The sequence below is a fragment of the Gorilla gorilla genome, chromosome 19, assembly GCF_029281585.2.
Source record: "Gorilla gorilla gorilla isolate KB3781 chromosome 19, NHGRI_mGorGor1-v2.1_pri, whole genome shotgun sequence".
Classification (NCBI taxonomy): Eukaryota; Metazoa; Chordata; class Mammalia; order Primates; family Hominidae; genus Gorilla; species Gorilla gorilla.
Genome location: NC_073243.2, coordinates 68,891,737 through 68,912,082, shown reverse-complemented (window position 1 = coordinate 68,912,082; position 20,346 = coordinate 68,891,737). Strand labels below are relative to the sequence as shown.

The window sequence follows — 20,346 nt, the reverse complement described above, 5'->3', positions numbered from 1 at the left end:
TATCAAAATAATTCCTGTCTAATTATTACTAGGTTTTTATTTGCTTAGAAAAACTGAGATTAAAAAAGGTTATTATATCTACATAACTTTCTGTAATTCTTTTAAAGTTTTTATGTTACCAAGTTACAGGGCTTTCACTCCTGGGTCGAAAAAGGTCACCAACTCCTACTAAATCTTAAACATTAACAGCAACTGAAGCCTCATCTTCAGACCTAAGAGAAGATGAAAATCAGAAGAAGCTGCATTCACAAGACCTAGGTCCAGAAAATTAAACTATTCAACCCCCTAGTCCCAGGGACTATTGCAGAAGAAGTGGGTGTTTGGACTTGTAAGGACCTACTTTAAGAGAGAAAGTTAGTTCAGTATTTCTCTATAAACAGTGGTTTTGTTTTGTTTTGTTTTGTTTTGTTTTGACAGGAACTAGCTCTGTCACCTGGGTTGGAATGCAGTGGCATGATCCTGGCTCACTGCAACCTCCATCTCCCAGACACAAGCGATCCTGCCACCTCAGCCTCCTGAGTAGCTGGGACTGCAGGTGTGTACCACCATGCCTGGCTAATTTTTGTATTTTTTGTAGAGACAGTGTTTCATCACATTGCCAAGGCTAGTCTCAAACTCCTGAGATCAAGGAATCCACCCACCTATGCCTCTCAAAGTACTGAGATTACAGATGTGAGCCACAATGGCCAGCCTATAAATTAAAGATTAATATAAAAGGAACACTGATGCAAGACCAGCCTGTGGGCCCCTGTGTGAGATTAGCAATGTTTTCTTGAGGTATTAACCCATTCTTTTTTTAAACATTATAAAAGGTTATGAAAGGTTTATAAAATTAAGCTTCTGGTCAAGATGATTAAAATTTAATACACTTATCTATAAGATTTGAGAAATAGATTTAGTTGGCTTCATGCTATCTTCATTAGGTCTTATTTTTTGGAAAAGTAAGTCTCAAAGAGTAAAAGGTTTTGCCTTTTTGTTTTTGAAATATTTGAGTTACCACTTTGACTAAACGACTGACTTATTTTACAACGACCTGTGATTCTATTTTGTGATATCAAGTGTTTTAAACATTGATCTTGTTTTAAGTATTTGACAAACTTTCTAAAATCCAATTCTAAATTCGGTCTTTTTTACCTCATTAATTTTTTTGACATTAAGTCCACTGAAATCCAAAGAGATATATTTGGCTTATTTGGCATAATAAGATCACATAAGATGCATTATCAAATATGAAATGATATTTAACTTTCTTTAGATTGTATTTATATGAATGTTTTATTAGTATGTATTACAAAATCGTATGAGATTCCTGTGATTCTGAAATGTGTTAGTGTATGTTATCAGAACTAATTATGATCATTATATTAAATTGTTGTATGCCATAGCTATAACCAAATTTCCTTGTCCATTGCATCTTTAACCCTTGCTATTCTAATACTTTTGCCGTCGACAATTATTGTTTTACTTTGATCCTTTTATAGGATTATAATCAGCTATAGACCTCTGAGACTACTGTTTTTTGTTTCTTGGTTTTTTTTTTTTTTTTTTTTTTTTTTGGAGATAGGGTCTCATTCTGTCACCCAGGCTGCAGTGTGGTGGCATGATCACTGTTCAATTTACCCTCAATCTCCTAGGCTCAAGCAATCCTCCTACCTCAGCCTCCCAAATAGCTGAGACTACAGAGGCACACCAGGCACCCAGCTAATTTTTAAATTTTTTGTAGAGGTAGAGTCTCCCTATGTTACCCAGACTCGGCTCAAACTTCTGGGCTCAAGCAATCCTCTCGTCTCAGCCTCCCAATGTGCTGGGATTTCTGGAATGAGCCACCACACCCAGTCTTTTAATACATTTATTGTCTCTTCATTAACAAATGCTAAGCATCTATATTGTACTACAAAGGGATCAAGGTCCCAGAAATAAGTGATCAACAAGTAGACATGGACTTGGCCACAAAGTGTTTGACACCTACATGAGTTGAAAAAAGACAGTAAACAGGACAACAAATAAATAAGACAGTATTTATATAATAAATGCTTTTTGTTGCTGTTGTTGTTGTTTTGTTTGTTTGTTTTTAAGATAGTCTCACTCTGTTTCCACTGCTGGAGTGCAGTGGCATGATCTCGGCTCACTACAACCTCTGCCACCTGGGTTCAAGCAATCCTCCCGCCTCAGCCTTCTGAGTAGCTGGAACTACAGGTGCTCAACATGCCTGGTTAATTTCTGTATTTTTAGTAGAGACAGGGTTTAGCTGTGTTGGCTAGGCTGGTCTTGAACTCCTTACCTCAGGTGATCCACCCACCTCGGCCTCCCAAAGTGCTAGGATTACAGGCATGAGCCACTGCGCTCGGCCCTGATAAATGCTATCAAGAAACTTAACATAAGTGTATAGTAGGATGCTATATTAGGTAGTATAGTAAGACTAGAATTATCCACGATACTTCCACTTCGATATGAATAATGCAATGAACGAAGCGAAAAAAAAATCTGGGCCAGGTGCAGTGGCCCACATCTGTAATCCTAGCACTTTGGAAGGCCGAGGCAGGAAGATCACTTGAGGCCACGAGTTTGAGACCAGCCTGGCCAACATAGTAAAACCCCCTCTCTACTAAAACTACAAACATTAGCCAGACATGGTGGCATGAAACTGTAATCTCAGATACTCGGAAGGCTAAGGTGGTAGAATCATTTAAACCCAGGGGGCAGAGTTTGCAGTGAGCTGGGATCCTGCCCCTGCACTTCTGCCTGGGAAACAGAGCAAGATGTTGTAAAAAAAGAAAAAAAAAAAACGGACAAAAAAACCCCCAAAAACTGAAGGTGGAATTACCATCATGAGAGAAGAATCTAAGACTAGAACAACTTTATTATGGGCTAGGCATGGTGGCTAACATCTGTAATCCAAGCACTTTGAGAGGCTGAGGGAGGAGGATCACTTAAGGCCAGAAGTCCAAGACCAAACCAGACAACATAGTGAAACACAATTTCTACCAAAAAAAAAAAAATTATTAGCTGGATGTGGTGGTTCCTGCCTGCAGTCCCAGCTGCCTGTAGTCCCAGCCACTCAGGAGGCTGAGGCAACCACCAACCTAGCAGCATGGTGAAAACCCATCTTTACAAAAAATACAAGAAAAATTAGCCAGGTATGGTGGCACATACTTGTATTCCCAGCTACTCTGTAGGCTGAGGGGGGAGGATCACCAGCTACTCTGGAGGCTGACGGAGAGGATCCCTTGAGCTTGGGAGGTCCAGGTTGCCAAGAGCATGACACTGCATTCCCACCTGAGCTGCAGCAAAAACCCTGTCTCAAAAAAAAAAAAAGACAATGAATAGGCAAAGCATCCCAAGCAATAAATAAATAAATAAATAATGAAGCCCAAAGCATCACATTATCCAGCTTCAAGCTATTCTATAAGGATGCCATTATCCTAAACAAATTCATGCAGAAACAAATATTACATGTCCTCACTTAGAAGTGGGAGCTCAGCCTGGTATACAGGGACATAAAGATGAGAACAATAGACCACTGAGGACCCCAAAAGGAGGGAGGGAGGGACATAAGGGGGTAGAGGATGAAAAACTTCCTCCTGGGGATTTAGTTCACTCTCTGGGTGATGAGATCAAGCCTTAGAATCACGCAATATATTCTCGTAACAAACCTACACATGTACCTCCTGAATCTAAAATTAAAATGTAACATGAGTCAACATAACACAGAATAATAAAATAATAAAATATCTCCCCAAAAAATGATCCTCTAATTTTAAAAATGGGCAACTACCCTGGCCTGCTCCTCAGTAACATAGCGATATTTAGGCATCTGACAAGCATTACTCTGAGGCAGAAAGGGATCCTGTCTGCTCTACTACTAGCAATGCATTTGGGGACAATAATGAACTTTCTAACCAGGGTCCCCCAAGAGGGCTTTCTCTGTACAAGAAAGGTGATATTTTTTCTTTTCAATCCCTAAAGCAAATTGTTTAACTAGATAACTTCATCTCAAATGATAGGACTTTATGTTAATCTCATTAATTCCATGTCCTGATGTAACTTGCTCCTAAGAATAAGGTTCACACCCACCTCCCTGCAATCTGATTTGGACGGCCCATGAGACCAGAAGATTACAAAAACGCAAAAGATGTTGACTTATGAGTCCTAGATACCCTGTATCCGCTGGTGAAAGGACGCGATGGAGTTGCCGTGTTCCCTCCGAGTTTGGCAGGCCCGGGATTCCGCAAAGGAGGCGGCGGGACCAGATGCCTCCAGCCCGGAGCTCAGTACATTCGGTGTCCTGGATGCTCCCTTCCTGTGCTTACCACTGCGAGCTCTCCTGGGCCGGCCTAGATTTCCACTGCCACATACTTTCCGCTCCCTGCGTGCTTCCTCGCTGAAACTGCCGGCGAAAAGATCTCTTTCCCAAGCCTCAGAGTACTTGGAGGCGGGGCGCAGAGTCGCCTGCTCTGGATCCGGCGCAGGCAATTCAGGAGGAGCCGCAGGAGCCCTCGGGAGAGCAGGAGGCTGCATAGGGTCTCAACATACTCCCGCCTGTCCCCGCAGCCTCCCTCGCAACTCGCTTCTCGCTTAGTGGACAGACGACTGGAGCCGGAGACTTCCATCCGAGAAGACCTTTGAGAGTGTCAGCCTACTGCTGTCCCCTGGTGCCACCAACCAAAGTTCCAAGACTGCTGGCTGCAGATGGCATGCGCTTGGGGACAGACGCCCTGAGACTGTGTCCACGGCCCGCCTTTGGAATCCTGGGCCCTGAAACTTCCTCTGAGACCTTCCATTGGATGATCCTCTTGTAAATAAATAAATAAATAAATAAATAAATTTACAATAATACCTGAGTTCTCTCAAATGCGATGGAAGAAGTTTCGCCTTCAGATCACTTTGTGCCTTTTTTCCTTCCTCTTCTCAATAAAATTGTACACAAATGTGAAATTCCTGTTACCTGGGTTCCTGCTGATGACGTTGGGTAAGGATGAGGCTCAGGGGTGGGGTGTCTGGTTGCTGTTGCCAGGACTGGCAGGGAAACCTGGGTCGCCTGGATTTGCTGGTTGCAGAGCAAAATCAAATACAAAAAGTGGTGTGTCTTATATAGAGATTGGAGGGGAGGACCGGCCCGGGGTCATGCAGGGTGGGCGACTCACAGGCTAAGCCTACCGGAAATCAAGTGAACAGGCAGAGGACCTGAGAACTTACTGCAGGAAATTCTCCTGTTCTAAGGCCCTGGAACTTTTTTCCTCTGAAGCTTTGCACCCTCCTATCTTGAGACCTTGTTAAACTCACTCATGACTTCTGGAAGTTTGCTTTTAGACTCTTTAAGATAGGCTCATGTTCTGCAAGTATGGATAGTTTCATTTTTTTTTACTTCCAATGTATATGCTTTTTAACTCCTTTTCTCACCTTATTGCACCAGCAAACAATTCCAGTACCTTGTTGAATAGAAAGACTTGGAGAGGATATCTTCGCCTTGTTCCTGATTTCATGGGAAAGCATTGAGTCTGTCACTATTACATACAATTTAGCTATAGGTTTCTGTAGATGTTCTTTGCACAGTTGAGGAAATTCCCTCTATTCCCACATTGCTGAGAGTTGGTTTTTAAATTTTAAATCATGAATGGGTATAGATTTTCTTACAAGCATTTTTTGAATCATTTGATAGAATTATATGGTGTTTCCAATCTAGACAATCAATAGGGTGAATCATATTGATTGACTTTTGAGTATTAAACCAGCCTTACATGTGGAATAAACCTTACTTGGGCATGGTATTTTTCTTTAACATACATTTCTGATTTCTATTTGTTAGCATTTTGGTGAAGATTTCTGCATCTATATGTAGGTGCAATATTAGTCAGTAGTTTTCTCCTAGTGTACTGTGTTTGCCAGGAAAATGCTTATCTCATAAAATAAGTTGGGAAGTATGCCATATTCTTCTATTTTCTAGAATAAATTGTGTAGAATTCATCTTATTAATTATTTGAATATTAGGTAAAATTAGTCAGTGAAATTGTAAGAACCTCTAGGTTTGTTTTTTGGAAGACATTTGACCATGAATTCAGTATCTTTAATAATTTCAAAAATTTACAGATTATTTTGTGTGAGTTGGGTAGACTGTGGATCTTGCAGGATTGATCCATATTATCCAATTTGTTAAATTTATGAATATAGAGTTGTTTTTAGACCATTTTAAAAAGTTACCCTTGTAGGCCAGGCAGGGTAGCCCACACCTGTAATCCCAACACTTTGGGAGACTAGGGTGTGTGGATAACTTGAGGCCCGGAGTTCAAGACCAGCCTGGCCAACATAGGGAAACCCCATTTCTACTAAAAATACAAAAACATTAGCCAGGCATAGTGATGCATGACTATAATCCCAGCTACTCAATAGGCTGAATCACAAGAATCACTGGAACCTGGCAGGTGGATTTTGCAGTGAGAGCCAAGATTGTACCACTGCACTCCAGCCTGGGTGAGAGAGTGAGACTCTATCTCAAAAAAAAAAAAGTTACCACTATGTATATATTGATCAACCTGAAGACACTGGTAGCTAATATCAGCTTGCCTCTCTAGATCTGCTTACCACTCTTCAGTCAGCACTATGGTACAAGAGGTAACTTAAAGGGGCGGCACTGGAGATCTACTTTCCCCGCCAGGCTTTTGATTGAGTTTAGCACTGAAAGACATCAGTTGTTCAGAGATACAGAGTAGTAATTTATTATCTTGCTTTGTTCACCCTGGCCTCAGGGTACTGAATTATTTTATCTAAAGTCAAAAATAGGCTGGCTGTGGTGGTTCATGCCTGAAATCACAGCACTTTGGGAGGCTGAGGCAGGAGGATCAGTTGAGGCCAGAAGTTCAAAACCAACTTGGGTAACAGAGTGAGATCCTGTCTCCACAAAAAATTAAAGAATTAGCCAGGCATGGTGGCATGTACCTGTAGTCTCTGCCACCTGGGAGTCTCCATGAGCTGAGGTGGTTGAGGCTGCAGTGAGCTATGCTTGTGCCACTGCACTCCAGCCTGGGTGACAGAGTGAGACCCTCTCTCACTCAAAAAAAAAAAAAAAAAAAGAGAGAAAAAAAGAAAGAAAGAGAAAGAAAAAAAATACTGAGGAGTGACCCTTTCCTTTAGCAGTTTCTTGCTTTCTCTAACACCACTCATTCTCTTGCCGCTGCTGAGATAGAAATGGTAATGCTGGCCGGGCGCTCATGCCTGTAATCGCAGCACTTTGGGAGGCCGAGGTGGGCAGATCATCTAAGGTCAGGATTTCGAGACCAGCCTGACCAACATGATGACACCTCATCTCTACTAAAAATAGAAAAACTAGCCAGGCATGGTGGCAGGCACCTGTGATCCCAGTTATTCAGGAGGCTGAGGCAGGAGAATTGCTTGAACCTGGGAGCTGGAGGTTACGGTGAGCCAAGATCATGCCATTGCACTCCAGCCTGGGCAACAAGAGTGAAACTCCATCTCAAAATAAATAAATACATACATAATTTTTTTCTTATTTTTTACACATTTTTTACTTTGCCATGCCCTTGGTTTTTGCCCCCAGTTTTCCAAGTGCAAAAATGAATGTAACTACCTATTAAAAAAAACCAGATGACTATTAAAAAAAACCAGAAGAATGTGGAGCACTTGGAACTTTTGTGCACTGTTTGTAGGAATATAAAATGATGCAGCCACGATGGAAAACAGCATAACAGCTCCTCCAAAAATTAAAAATAGAATTAGCATGAGATCCGGCAATTCTCTTGCTGGGGATATACACAAACATTTGAAAGCAGACACTTGAATAGATATTTATAAACCTGTGTTCATAGAAGCACTATTCACAAAAGCCAAAAAAAAGAAAGTAACCCAAGTGTCCATCAATGGATGAATAAATAAACAAAATGGAGTATGTATATACAATGGAACATTATTCAGCTTCAAAAAAGAAGAAAATTCTGACACATGCTGCAACATGGATTTACCTGGAAGACAACATGTTAAGTGAAACAAGCCAGTCAAACAGGACAAATACTGCATGATTCACTTGTGTGAGGTACCTAGAGTAGACAAATTTATAGCAACAAAGTAGAATAGTGGTTTGCAAGAACTGGAGTTTGCAAGAAGCTGAAGCCAGCTTCTTGGGGTCACCAGGAGAATTCCCCCAATAAGCACTCGCCATCTGGGGCTGCTTCTTCTCTCAGGGTTCATTCTGCAGACACCTAGAGTCCACTTCCAGGAATTCTTTGCATTTCTGGTCCCAAGGAATTCCCATCCTTGCTTTTAATGGAGACTATACATTTTCTAATGTTAATAACATTTGCCTCTTGTTTGTCTAGATTTGACATTGCACTGGAGTGTGCAGGTTCATTTCTCCAAATTTGGGACTGGATGGAAACTCTTTGGAAACCAAGTTATTTTCCAGTATCTTACAAAGAATGGACATTATTTTTATCTTTCTTTACTAAAAAAATGAAGAAGAAAAGGCCTGGTGAGGTGGCTTATGCCTGTAGAAATGTGATGCTTCCAAATTAAATGAGTGAAAGTTAAAACCAACATATATATTTTCCCTGAGAAACTACAAAGATCCTTTAATTATACCCAATATTACTAGAGATGTGTGGCAAAATGCACTCTATTTTTACACAAGTATTTATATAATTTTGCCTCAGCAACTACAAAGATCATTTAAATTATTATACCCAATGTTACTGAAGGTGTGGGGCAAAATACACTCTAGTTTTGACAAGTATTTTAGGAATTAAGTACTATATTTTCAAGAACAATATAGGAGTATCAATTAAACTTATCATACACAGTCATAATCAGAGGGTTTTATTTTTCTTTGAAGACTGTATCCTTTAAAGGCTTTCCCACATGGAAAGAATGGTGACAGACAAAACTTAAAGAGAGAAGACTTTCTAACAATAAGAAAACAATAATCACAATACATAGCCTTATCATAGTTCAGGGCAGGATCTCCTTGCAAATGAGTATAGATACAAAATTTATACTCTATTTAAAAAATCCAAAACATTACCTTTCAAAACTCTAGGAACTTGCAAGTTGTTAATAAGGAAACTTATTATGGGACTCTATTCGATACTTCCACTTTCAAATAATTACAGAAATATTTGAAACTACTTCCCCTTCCCAATGATGAAGTATTACTCTCCAAATTTGGGGGAAGTAAAGATTTTTTAAAAATTCTTGGCACCCTCTAAACTTTCTTCTTTCTTGCCTTTCTCAGATACTTTTTTTTTAGACAGGGCCTCATTCTGTCACCCAGACTGGAGTGCAGTGGTGCAATCTCGGCTCACCGCAACCTACCTCCACCTCCCAGGCTCAAGTGATTCTCCCGACTCAGTCTCCCGAGTAGTTGAAATTACAGGCAAGCGCCACCACGCCTGGCTAATTTTTATTTATTTTATTTATTTATTTATTCTATTATTATTATTTTTTGAGACGGAGTCTCGCTCTGTCGCCCAGGCTGGAGTGCAGTGGCGCGATCTCTCGGCTCACTGCAAGCTCCGCCTCCCGGGTTCACGCCATTCTCCTGCCTCAGCCTCCGGAGTAGCTGGGACTACAGGCTCCCGCCGCCGCGCCCAGATAATTTTTTGTATTTTTAGTAGAGGCGGGGTTTCACCATGTTGGCCAGGCTGCTCTTGAACTCCTGACCTCAAATGATCCACCCGCCTCGGCCTCCCAAAGGGCTGGGATTACAGGCGTGAGCCACTGCGCCCAGCCTCAGATACCTTTATTAGAAATAAAGGCCAATCAGAAATGAACCCAAAGTATTTAAGAACCATTAACGTCCCTGCTAGATGTCATTTTCATCAATTCCTCGTATGTGTGTATATGCTTTAGCCAAAGACCATCAGAAACCGAATTTGCAGTTGAAGAAACTAGATTTGTTACTCCTCACCCAAGAACTTATCATGGAGAACCACGAGCTGTCTCAAAATGAGGGTGTTAGAAAGGACATTTTAGTGGATTCAGGCTTGTGTTTGGTGATTTGAAGTTTAAAAAAAAATCGCTGAAAAAGAACAGTTATATAAAGTAATTGTAATTAATATATAATGAACATTTGCATTGTGCTAGAGTGTTCTAAGATCTTTCAATAGTATATAACTCAGGAAAAAAGTGGACACCATGATTAGTGTAATATGCCACTGAGTTTACTGAAAAGGAATATGAAGCATAAGATTTCAGTTTACTTCTGAAATGTTACACCTTATAGTGTATAAGTGATGGAGACCTAGTTTCCTAGGTCTTCACCACCAAGGTATACAGGTCTAGTCGCCTGGCTTTACAGTCTTTAGGTAATCATTGCCTACCTAAGCTGCCCCACTCACATTTCAACTAGCCAACATTTCTGCCAACCCACCCTCCAGAACAGCAATTTGTAGAGTTGGGGACTACAGTACCACTTCCCAGGCACTTGTCAGAGCCCAGGAAGAACTTGGAAAGATAAAAGCTTTTCGCCAAAGACAGTCCTACCAAGTATGTGCTTGGGTTGAGGAATCAAGGAATGTAAGTGGGAGGAGTCCTGGCTTCTTTCCTACCTGCACTCCTTACCCAGCAACAGACCTCTGACTTGGTCTTAATCCTAAAACAACAACAATCAAACAAAACAAAAGAAACAAAGAGATGTTTCTCTCTTATTTTATTGAGAAAGACAACCAAACGTTGACAAAGAATAGTGAAGGCAAACTTTTTTAAAGAACATGGATAGACATTATTATTATTATTATTATTATTGTTATTATTATTGAGATGGAGTCTTGCTCTGTTGCCAGGCTGGAGTGCAGTGGCAGGATCTCGGCTCACTGCAACCTAGTCCTCCCGGTTCAAGCGATTCTCCTGCCTTAACCTCCCAAGTAGCTCGGACTACAGGCGCGCGCCACCACGCCCGGCTAATTTTTGTACTTTTAGTACAGACGAGGTTTCATCATGTTGGCCAGGGTGGTCTCGATCTCCTGACCTCGTGATCCACCCTCCTCGGCCTTCCAAAGTGCTGGGATTACAGGTGTGAGCCACCGCACCCGGCCCGGATAGACATTATTGTAACTGATAATTATTTCCAAAAGGATGATCCAGTAGAAGCTCTAAAATCTCAGGTAGTCTAGTCCCCGAAATCCCTGGATAATGCGGCACCGAGAGTGGGGAGAAGTAAACATCAATTCTTCCCCAGGAGGGAGGAGAAAGCCAAGTGCAGCATCCGCGGACGTGGCACTGCAAAGGACGTCTTTCCTAAATATCCAACCCTCGGGGTTCTTCCTTTGCAGGAGTCTGTTCTTTTTGCCCCGTAGCCGAACCTAGGCAGGCAGCGTGGGGTGGAGTTGGCAAACGTCCTGCAACCCATGAAGAGCCGCTATGGTACCACTAGCGGTTCTAGGACCCAAAAACTAACGAAACTGCTCAGGAGAAGCTGCAGGCTCGACCCACCAGAGGCGCTGCCACCGAGATCAATTCTGCTTGGACGAATGAGCGGTGCTATGACTCAGAAAGTGCCAGTCCGAGGAACCAGGGATACTGGGACATAGTGAAAGGAGTTAGCCAGCTTTAGGGAGACTGTAAGGGAAGGGTCCCCAGAGAACCTCCGACTGGTGTTTTGCGCAGATAAGGGAACTTGCACAAGGGACTTGCCTAAGCATGCCTGCTGCGGCTTAAGAGCGCGCATGCGCACTGGGGGAATGGGATGGAGCCACCCGGAATTCTCGCCTTATACAAACAGGGAACCCAGCCTCCTTAGCTTTCATATAAAAGCCTTTGTATTCAACTGTTAAGGAACAACCGGCAACCTGCTTTCAGGACCCTTGTTTTTTATGAGAGCTTTCGTTTACGCTTAATAAATTCTACTCCACTCACTCTTCGATATCCGCGTGCCCACTTCCTCCAGATCGTGAGACAAGGACCCGGATATAGCCGAGCTTAGAAGCAAAAATCCTGCATCAATAGCAAATGCGGACACTGAACGACTAGCGGAGTACCCAGCGGCAAACTTTAGTTTTTGGTGCAGTTAAGGTATTGCCACTAAGAAATCGTCGTCTCTGAGAAATATCGAGGCTTGGAAGGTTGTACAGTGCTTCCACCGAGAAAGCACCTACCCAGTGAAACGCCTGTGGCAGAAAAACCGAGCCCAAGCCCTTCCAGCGAAAGTGCTGAAAGAGCACCTCCTCGGCCAATCACTGGGCTGAGACCGTGAGACAGCCAGCCCGGGGAAAGTGGCGGCGCTAGGAGAGGGGAAGCGTTACCACAAAGCACTTCTGAGTCTTGTGAACGAGAAACGTTCTGGGTTGTTTTGTTTTTGAGAAGGAGCCTCGCTCTGTCACCCAGGCTGGAGTTCAGTGGCGCAAGCTCGGCTCATTGCAACCTCCGCCACCTGGGTTCAAGCATACTGCCTCAGCCTCCCAAGTAACTGGGATTGCAGGCACGCGCCACCACGGCCAGCTAATTATTGTATTTTTAGTACAGACGGGGTTTCACCCGCTGGTCAGGCTGGTCTCGAACTTCTGACCTCGAGTGATCCACCCGCCTCGGCCTCCCTAAGTGTTAGGATTACAGGCGTGAGCCACAGCGCCCGGCCGAAACGTTCTGTTGTGTTCAGCGCTTCCAGCGGTGCAGCAGCCGAGAAAACACTGAGTCTCCGCTATTGGCGAAAGTGCTGATGCGAAACTGCTGGCTCGACAGAGGCACAGAGCCGCGGAAGAGAACCCTAGAGACCAGGCACCAGCTCTGCTCCCCGGCTCACGGGAGAAGGCTAGTTAGTAGGAAGCTGAGACATGATACTCAAAATCAGTAGAAGAAATTATGCCACATTTACTCTCCTGGGGAAGGCAGTGGGTAAGAAAAAATAAAATACGTAACATTTACATAAAAAATAAAATAATTAAATTTTTAAAGCAAACAGAAATGAAAATAAAATACACCAGTAACCTCGCTCCCAGAAAAAGACACATCAAAAAAAATTTTTTTGAGTATACAAAACATACAAATAACCCTACAAAGAAATTGCAGTGTTGAACGATGCGATCCTACGGCTATATTTGTATTAGCACTAAACCTGTGCCTCTTGCGCCTATTCGAAATTTCCTCGGATTAAGAAGAAACAGCCATGGCTAAACCGGTATTTGCGACACCAAAAAGTTCCTGTAGCCTAGACACCTCAACTTCTGCATGAGTGAAAAATCACAAGCACAGCCAGGGCGAGAATCTCTATTGTGAAATCACACTTGGTACGACTAAAAGATTTCAGGCACTGCTAAATTTTTTTTTTAATTACATTCTCCAGTACCCAGATTTCTACAAGACTTAAAAACCGTACGCATGGCTATAATGGAGGTTCCTATTACAAAACAGGAACTTGCAACGACTATGTAGGCACGGTTAAAGCCAGCATTGTTACAACTAGAAATCGAAGCTGGAATAAATCTCAACTTGCTACGCTAAGAAATAGCTAAACCCTGACTTGGTCAGACTAAGAAATCGGGAGTTTGAGAGCAGCCCGGGCAACATGGCGAAACCCCGTCTCTACAAAAAATTCTGGGTGTGGCGATGGGGAGCCTGTAATCCCAGCTGCTGGAAAAACTGAGGCGGGAGAATTACTGGAGGTTGCAGTGAGCCGAGATCGCACCACTGCACTCCAGCCTGGGAGACAAAAACGGACAAACAAACCAACAAACAAAGTTAACATTCTGAATAGGTTTATCAACATAAAGACACTGCTAGCTAACATTGGCTAGCCTCTCTAGATCTGCTAGAGATGTTTGCCTTTCTAGATCTGCTTACCATGCTTCAGTCACCTCTATGTTGCAAGAAGTAACCTGCATGGACTGCACTGGAGAGCTACTTTTGCTCCCAGGCTTCTGATTGAGTTTAGGCTCTGAAAGACACCAGCTGTTCAGAGATATGGAGTAGACCTTGCTTTGTTCCCCGTGGGCCTCAGTATATTGAATTATTTTACCTGAAGTCAAAATTAGGCTGCACTGCGGCTCCAACAGTTCCAGCAGACACAGGGAGGGCAGCACTGAAAGGGCAACACTTCGTCCTGGACATCTCAAAGTCCAGCCCCCGGTGATCCCGGCAGCCATCCGCCAGACCCTCTGAGGCCACATCTGCCTCACTTCTCAATTGAGCCATCTTCCCAGCATAAACAGCCGCTGCCTCCTCCTCCTCCGCCCTCTCCTCACATCCCCTGTGAATCTGAAGCCTGCACGCAGGAAAAAGCAGCCCTTTTTCCCTCCAACATCCCCACCCTCAACTCTCAGGAGTAGAGTGTGCTTAGTGCGCCCCCAGCCCTGTCAGTTCGTCCGACTCTTATTCCAACTGGGGAGCCCTCACAGGCGCCTATCCTAACTGGACCCTAGGGACCTTGAAGCCAGGAAGCCCACCCCTTGAAAACCTCCAGTGACTTCACAAGGATACCCAGCCCCTTAGTCGGGCAAGAGACCATTCTCTGGGGAAAGAAAGTTCTGTGGTGGCTTGTAGGTTCCTCTTTCTTTTCTCTGACCTCTTTTCTCAGTTCTGCTCATTTCACTCCTCTAGTGGGAAGACCTCAACCCTCCTCTCCCTTCCTCTACCCACTGTCAAGGTACACACACACACACACACACACAGAGACACATCCACCTGGGGCTGCTCGAAGTTTTCCTCCTCTGTCTTCCCTGGAGTGTTCCCTTGTCTTTCCTGTGCAGCAGAAGGTGGATGGTGATTCTCATCCACCTTCAATGCCCTATACTCCCCACACGGAGGAGACACATTGGTGAAATAGGATTGATTTTTGTCCCCTGGTGGACCAGCAGATGTCCTGGTTTCTGCCTCACACACCAAAGGAAGTGCTTGACTGCTTTTTTCAGCTTGGGTTAACCTGCTGATCCATCAGCATAGCTTGTTACAGATATAATCCAGGTTATCTACGTGTGCTGGAGACAGCCACATGCCACCCTGGAAGTCCCTCATGGCTCTTCCTGGTCTTCTTTTCTCAGCCAGGAGATAGAGGAAAAGCGTCAGTGGGGCTGGGAAATCAATGACTGCCTGAGTTTCCTAACTTCCACATCACTTCTGGAGCCATGCCAGTTAGGGATCTCACCAGTCCTTTAATGTGCCCTGGGGGAGACCATTGTAATAGCACTTGAAATCCCAGAGACAGCAAGGGTCCCACTGAAAGCACCTGGCACAGTGTTCTCTGGTAGAATTTGGAATCCAGTTTTCCATTGACTGTTGTCAATTTTGAAACCCAAAGAAATCAGCACATGTGCTGCTGCTCTTCTGGGAGGTCCAGCAGACACAGGGTCAAATTCTGTAAAATAGTTGATGAGATTTATTGTGAACCAAATGTGAGTGACCATTAGCCCATGAAACAGCCATCAGGAGATCCTGAGAACATGTGCTTCAGGTGGTCAGTGCACAACTTGGTTTATATATATTTTAGGAAGTCATGAGATCAATACATTTAAGGTGTACATTGGTTCAGTCCAGAAAGGCAGTATAACTGGAAGCATGATGTTTCAAGTTGGAGAGGTTCAAAAATTTTATGATTGGCAATTTGTTGCAATAACTATTATATTTAGAAAGGGATGCCTGGGTTGCCATAAGGTGTTCCAGAGACAAAGGTGTCGCAGATGAAGCCTCCAGGTGGAAGACTTCAGAGAGATAGATTGTAAATGTTTCTAACCAGACTTAAAGAGTCTGTTCTATCAATAATTTTAAAAGAGAGGAGAATATAATGAGGCATGTCTGACTCCCCCTTCCCAGCATGGCTCGAAACTACGTTTTCAGGCTAACTTTGGAATGCCCTTGGCTGAGAAGAGGGGTCCATTCAGATGTTGGTGGCGGGGGGCTTCAAATTTTATTTTTGGTTTGCAATAGCAATGAAGTAATAACCACATTCAAGTTTAGTAAATGAATGAGCCCTCATCTACTATGGTTATGTTTGTGTCCTGGTCTGAAAACCAATTTTTTTTTTTATTATTTTCTGGAATTATTCCTAGACATGAGGACTCTACCTGTCAGAGTTCAGTTAGGAAAAGAAACCAAAGCAGCCCACACTGTGAGAGCCAAGCTAATGTGCTGCCATACCACTGCCAAGCCATAACCAGAATGACTGTTCATCTTTTTATTGCCTCATGTCCCACTAAGCCTGCCTACCATTGTGACCCTGTTGGTAAGGCAAATTTAGAAATGGAGGTTTTAGGAGTCCAGGCCCACAACTCAAGGGAGGAAACAAAAAGGCATAAATGTGCCTGACCACGAAGAATACACACAGTAAAATAAAAACTAAATGTGTTTTAAAAGCTAAATTTTAAAAATGATTTTTTTGGGGGTGGGGAGATGGAGTCTTGCTCTGTTGCCCAGGCTGGGGTGCAGTGGTGGGATCTCAGCTCACTGCAACCTCCGCCTCCCAGGTTCACACCTTTCTCCTGCCTCAGCCTCCCAAGTGGCTGGGACTACAGGCGCCTGCCACCAGGCCCGGCTAATTTTTTTGTATTGTTAATAGAGATGGGGTTTCACCGTGTTGGCCAGGATGGTCTCGATCTCCTGACCTTGTGATCTGCTTGCCTTGGCCTCCCAAAGTGCTGGGATTACAGGCGTGAGCCACCGCGCCCAGCCTTTTTTTTTTTTTGAGACAAGAGTTTTGCTCTTGTTGCCCAAGCTGGACTGCAGTGGTGCAATTTTGGCTCACTGCAATCGCTGCCTCCCGATTCAAGCGATTCTCCTGCCTCAGCCTCCCGAGTAGCTGGGATTACAGGCATGCGCCACCATGCCTGGCTAATTCAGTAGAGATGGGGTTTCATCATGTTGGTCAGGCTGGTCTTGAACTCCTGACCTCAGGTGATCTGCCTGCCTCGGCCTCCCAAAGTGCTGGGATAACAAATGACTTCTTTTAACACAAAAACCCAATGTACTATCACTGTACTAACTACAAGATTAGACAACAAAAAAACCATTTTATTACATGACACTATGCTATAGGCAATGAGTTCCTCTAATTGAGCACAGTTTAAAAGTTGAGACATGACCATTTTCATTCGCATCCATGAAGCTCTGTGGCTGTATGTATAATCTCAATTGGAGGAAAAATCTAACATCTACATTTGAGTCTCATGAGTCTGAGGCCTTGTTCGATTGGCCCTCCTGTGGATATCCCCTTGCCCCACTGGCCCCAAGCCTACACATCTTATTAGATTGCACTTAGTCCTCTGAGTGGGGTCTTGGAACCAGGAGCCTGGCTCTTGGAATATCTCCATTAATGTTTGCTGAGTTTTTAAATACATTTTTTCTTTTTTTTTTTTTTTTTCTGAGACGGAGTCTCGCTCTGTCGCCCAGGCTGGAGTGCAGTGGCGCGATCTCGGCTCACTACAAGCTCTGCCTCCTGGGTTCACGCCATTCTCCTGCCTCAGCCTCCCGCGTAGCTAGGACTACAGGCGCCCACCACAATGCCCGGCTAATTTTTTGTATTTTTAGTAGAGACGGGGTTTCACCATGTTAGCCAGGATGGTCTCGATCTCCTGACCTCGTGATCCACCAGCTTCGGCCTTCCAAAGTGCTGGGATTACAGGCGTGAGCCACCACGCCCAGCCTTAAATACATTTTTTCAAAAGTAGGGATTAGAGGATAGCAGTTAGGTTCTAATGAGAGAAAAGAGATTGGAAATGTGAACAGGGGTTTCCAAATGCTGCTCCACTTATTTTTTAGATATCAGACTCTGCAATCACCTTCCTACATTTATCCCTGCATGGCAATTTTTACCAAGTGCTTCCATAATATAATCCAACTTACAAATATTTATAATATTCACCTGAATTCAATATTGTGAACTTAAGAGCCATATGTCTTCAATAACCCCTTAACAGCCATCTGATTATGATTCAAATCCAGGAATTCTAATTCACTCTGGAAGCAGATACCTCTGAGATCCACTCTGAGTATACTCAAGTCCCCCACAGCTTTACCCTAAAGGAGGCAAAAGTTATAGCTGCACTAGAAACATCTGAGCCATTCCAGATTCTTCAGCCTAGCAAGGTTAAAGTCAGACCTTGAAAACAATTAAGTCCACTGGGGTCCAATATCTGGACCTTTTATGCCATATATTCGTATATCCGCTTTCCTATTTTGAAATACAAAGCAGCACCAAATTCATACAAATCTTTTCTTTCCCCAACTTCAGACAGTCTCCCTCTGTGGACCAGGCAGGAGTGCAGTGCCACAAGCAGGGCTCACTGCAGTCTCGACATCCTGGACTTAAACAATCCTCTCACCTCAGCCTCCACAGTAGCTGGCAGCAAGGTGCATGCCACCACCTTGGGTTAATATTTTTTATTTTTTTGTAGAGATGGGGTCTCCCCATGTTGCCCAGGGTGGTCTGAGACTCCTGAGCTCAAGCAGTCCTCAACTTCAGCCTCCCAAAGTGCTGGGATTACAGACCTGAGCCACCATGCCCGAATTCACACAAACCTATGCCCCCAGCTCAGACTCTGGTGCTGCAGGCCTGTATTCTTTCTTATTTACTGAATGGCTCTTTTGAAAGCCCCCAGACAATTCTAAATCCAGTCTTACTCAACTTGAAGATTCCTTATCTTGGCTAATGACAGCAAAAATAAATAAATAAAATTTATTTAAATAAATAAATATAAATAAATATATATAGTTTAGCAAAATTCACAAATTTTACCTTAGAATAAATTTTATCTTTTCTTGCTTCCTTTCTTCCTCTTCTGCCTTTTTTCCTTCCTTCTTCCTTAACCATAACTCTAACTCTAAATCTAACCAGGTGACTGAATCCTTCATGGCATATTACTTGTCACCTTCTACATCAGCATCCCCCCTTCCCAGGAGAAATTGCATCTTCCCTTTCACTTTCCTTAGCAGAGGATTCCTGGTAACTCCATACAGAAAGATTCTCCTGGTGTTCTTCAGACTTGAGGAAAAGCAGATTCCTCTCACAAGGGTGCTTGTTGGTTCAAATTAGCATCATGACGTTCAGGAATTCCATTATACTGTTAAATCAGAATTCTGCTTTCAGAAGCCCAAATTCACAATATCCTGAAGCACCACTGATTTCCTCCTACAGGAAAGACAAACACACACACATAATTGTTAGTCAAGAGTTTATCGGTCACCAAAATTGGGTAAACTTTTGGAACTTGTCAGTGAATACAGCCCCAAATTACTACATCAAATGGAACCAGGAAGAAGAAATTCTGTGGAGGAACTAGGAGGAAGAACATGTGTGGAGGTGCATTGGAGTGGTAGTCACAGGGCTCCCCTGCAACTTGCAGGGTCTAGTGGATCCTGCGGTTTATAATCTATCAAACATTTGTAGAGAGTGTTTTACAAAACAAACAGACAAAACAAACAAAAAAACAGACACAAAACCCTCTAAGTTACAGGTAAGCTTAGGACAGGCAGGAAATTGGGAGGGTGAATCTTCAATCCCAGAGACCAACAGCAAATGGTTCATTTTTTGTAGGTGAACCAGAGGCATGGTGGAGCCCTCCGTTGGCACCAAGCAGAATTCTTCACTTTCTTACTCTAGATTACTTACCCTGGGACATTTTTGCCTTTTACTTTCTGTCTAGACTCCTGCATGATCTTTGTTTTTACCTGCTCTACTACAGTTATAACTGTTACCATCTTTTCTGAGCCTAAAATCAAGAACCGAAACCTGACAAAGAAGTAGATTGTTAAAACCAAGAGTTTCTCTGTATCAGGAAAGTATTCATATGAATTCCTGCCTCCTAATTTATTAGTTGCCCAGCTTTCTGCAACATACCAACTGACCAGAAGATTCACCTGTACACACCACCTGAGTGTTGGGGACTTTTTCTTTCTTGGCCCTCCCACCTCCCACCGTTTTTCTGTTTTGTGTCACTTTCATTTGGTTAATAATATTCTAACAAGATTTGTCATTATAGTTATCTTAGTTTGATGAGATTTTTCTTCATGAAATTGAACAAAAATATCAGTCTTTGTTAATTCTTTATTATTTATTGTTTCGGATGACACACCAGGAAGGGAAATAGGAAAGGCTCTACATCATTTGTCGTAGGTGCTCCACAATTTGCCCTCAAGTTTGAATCCTAGGTCCTACCACCCACACAAAACTGCCATTGCCAGCCTGCTCAATTCTACCCAATCTCTAGCCATTTTCATACTGCAAAGTTCCTATGACCTCCTCCCAAGGAGCTCAATTCTGTACTTTACCTCTTCCTGACCTCCCTAGAATCCACCCCGCCTCCAACCACACTGTAATTAGAATCTGAATTCTGCAACTACGTTGATGTCAGTCTCTGTAGGGGAGCAGCCTGCAGCCTCCTATGGACTCCCATTAAGACAGGATATTCCTTCCGTCTAGGG

General features: G+C 43.3%; 1 protein-coding gene across 2 annotated transcripts in view; it reads right to left on the bottom strand.

Moving 5' to 3' along the window:
* The window catches only part of LOC129528046 (uncharacterized), a 134,634-nt gene that overhangs the window by 110,171 nt on the left and 4,117 nt on the right, over positions 1 to 20,346 (bottom strand). Inside the window, exon 1 of one of the 2 annotated variants that reach the window (XR_010131655.1) lies at positions 4,311 to 4,475. Coding sequence is in view for 1 of the 2 variants with exons in the window: in XM_063700439.1 (XP_063556509.1) it covers positions 18,662 to 18,777 (116 nt within the window). In the remaining variant the exon portion in view is untranslated. Of the gene's footprint in view, positions 1 to 4,310; positions 4,476 to 18,661; positions 19,055 to 20,346 lie in introns of those variants that run through there. The other variant, XM_063700439.1, reaches the window with a different exon arrangement.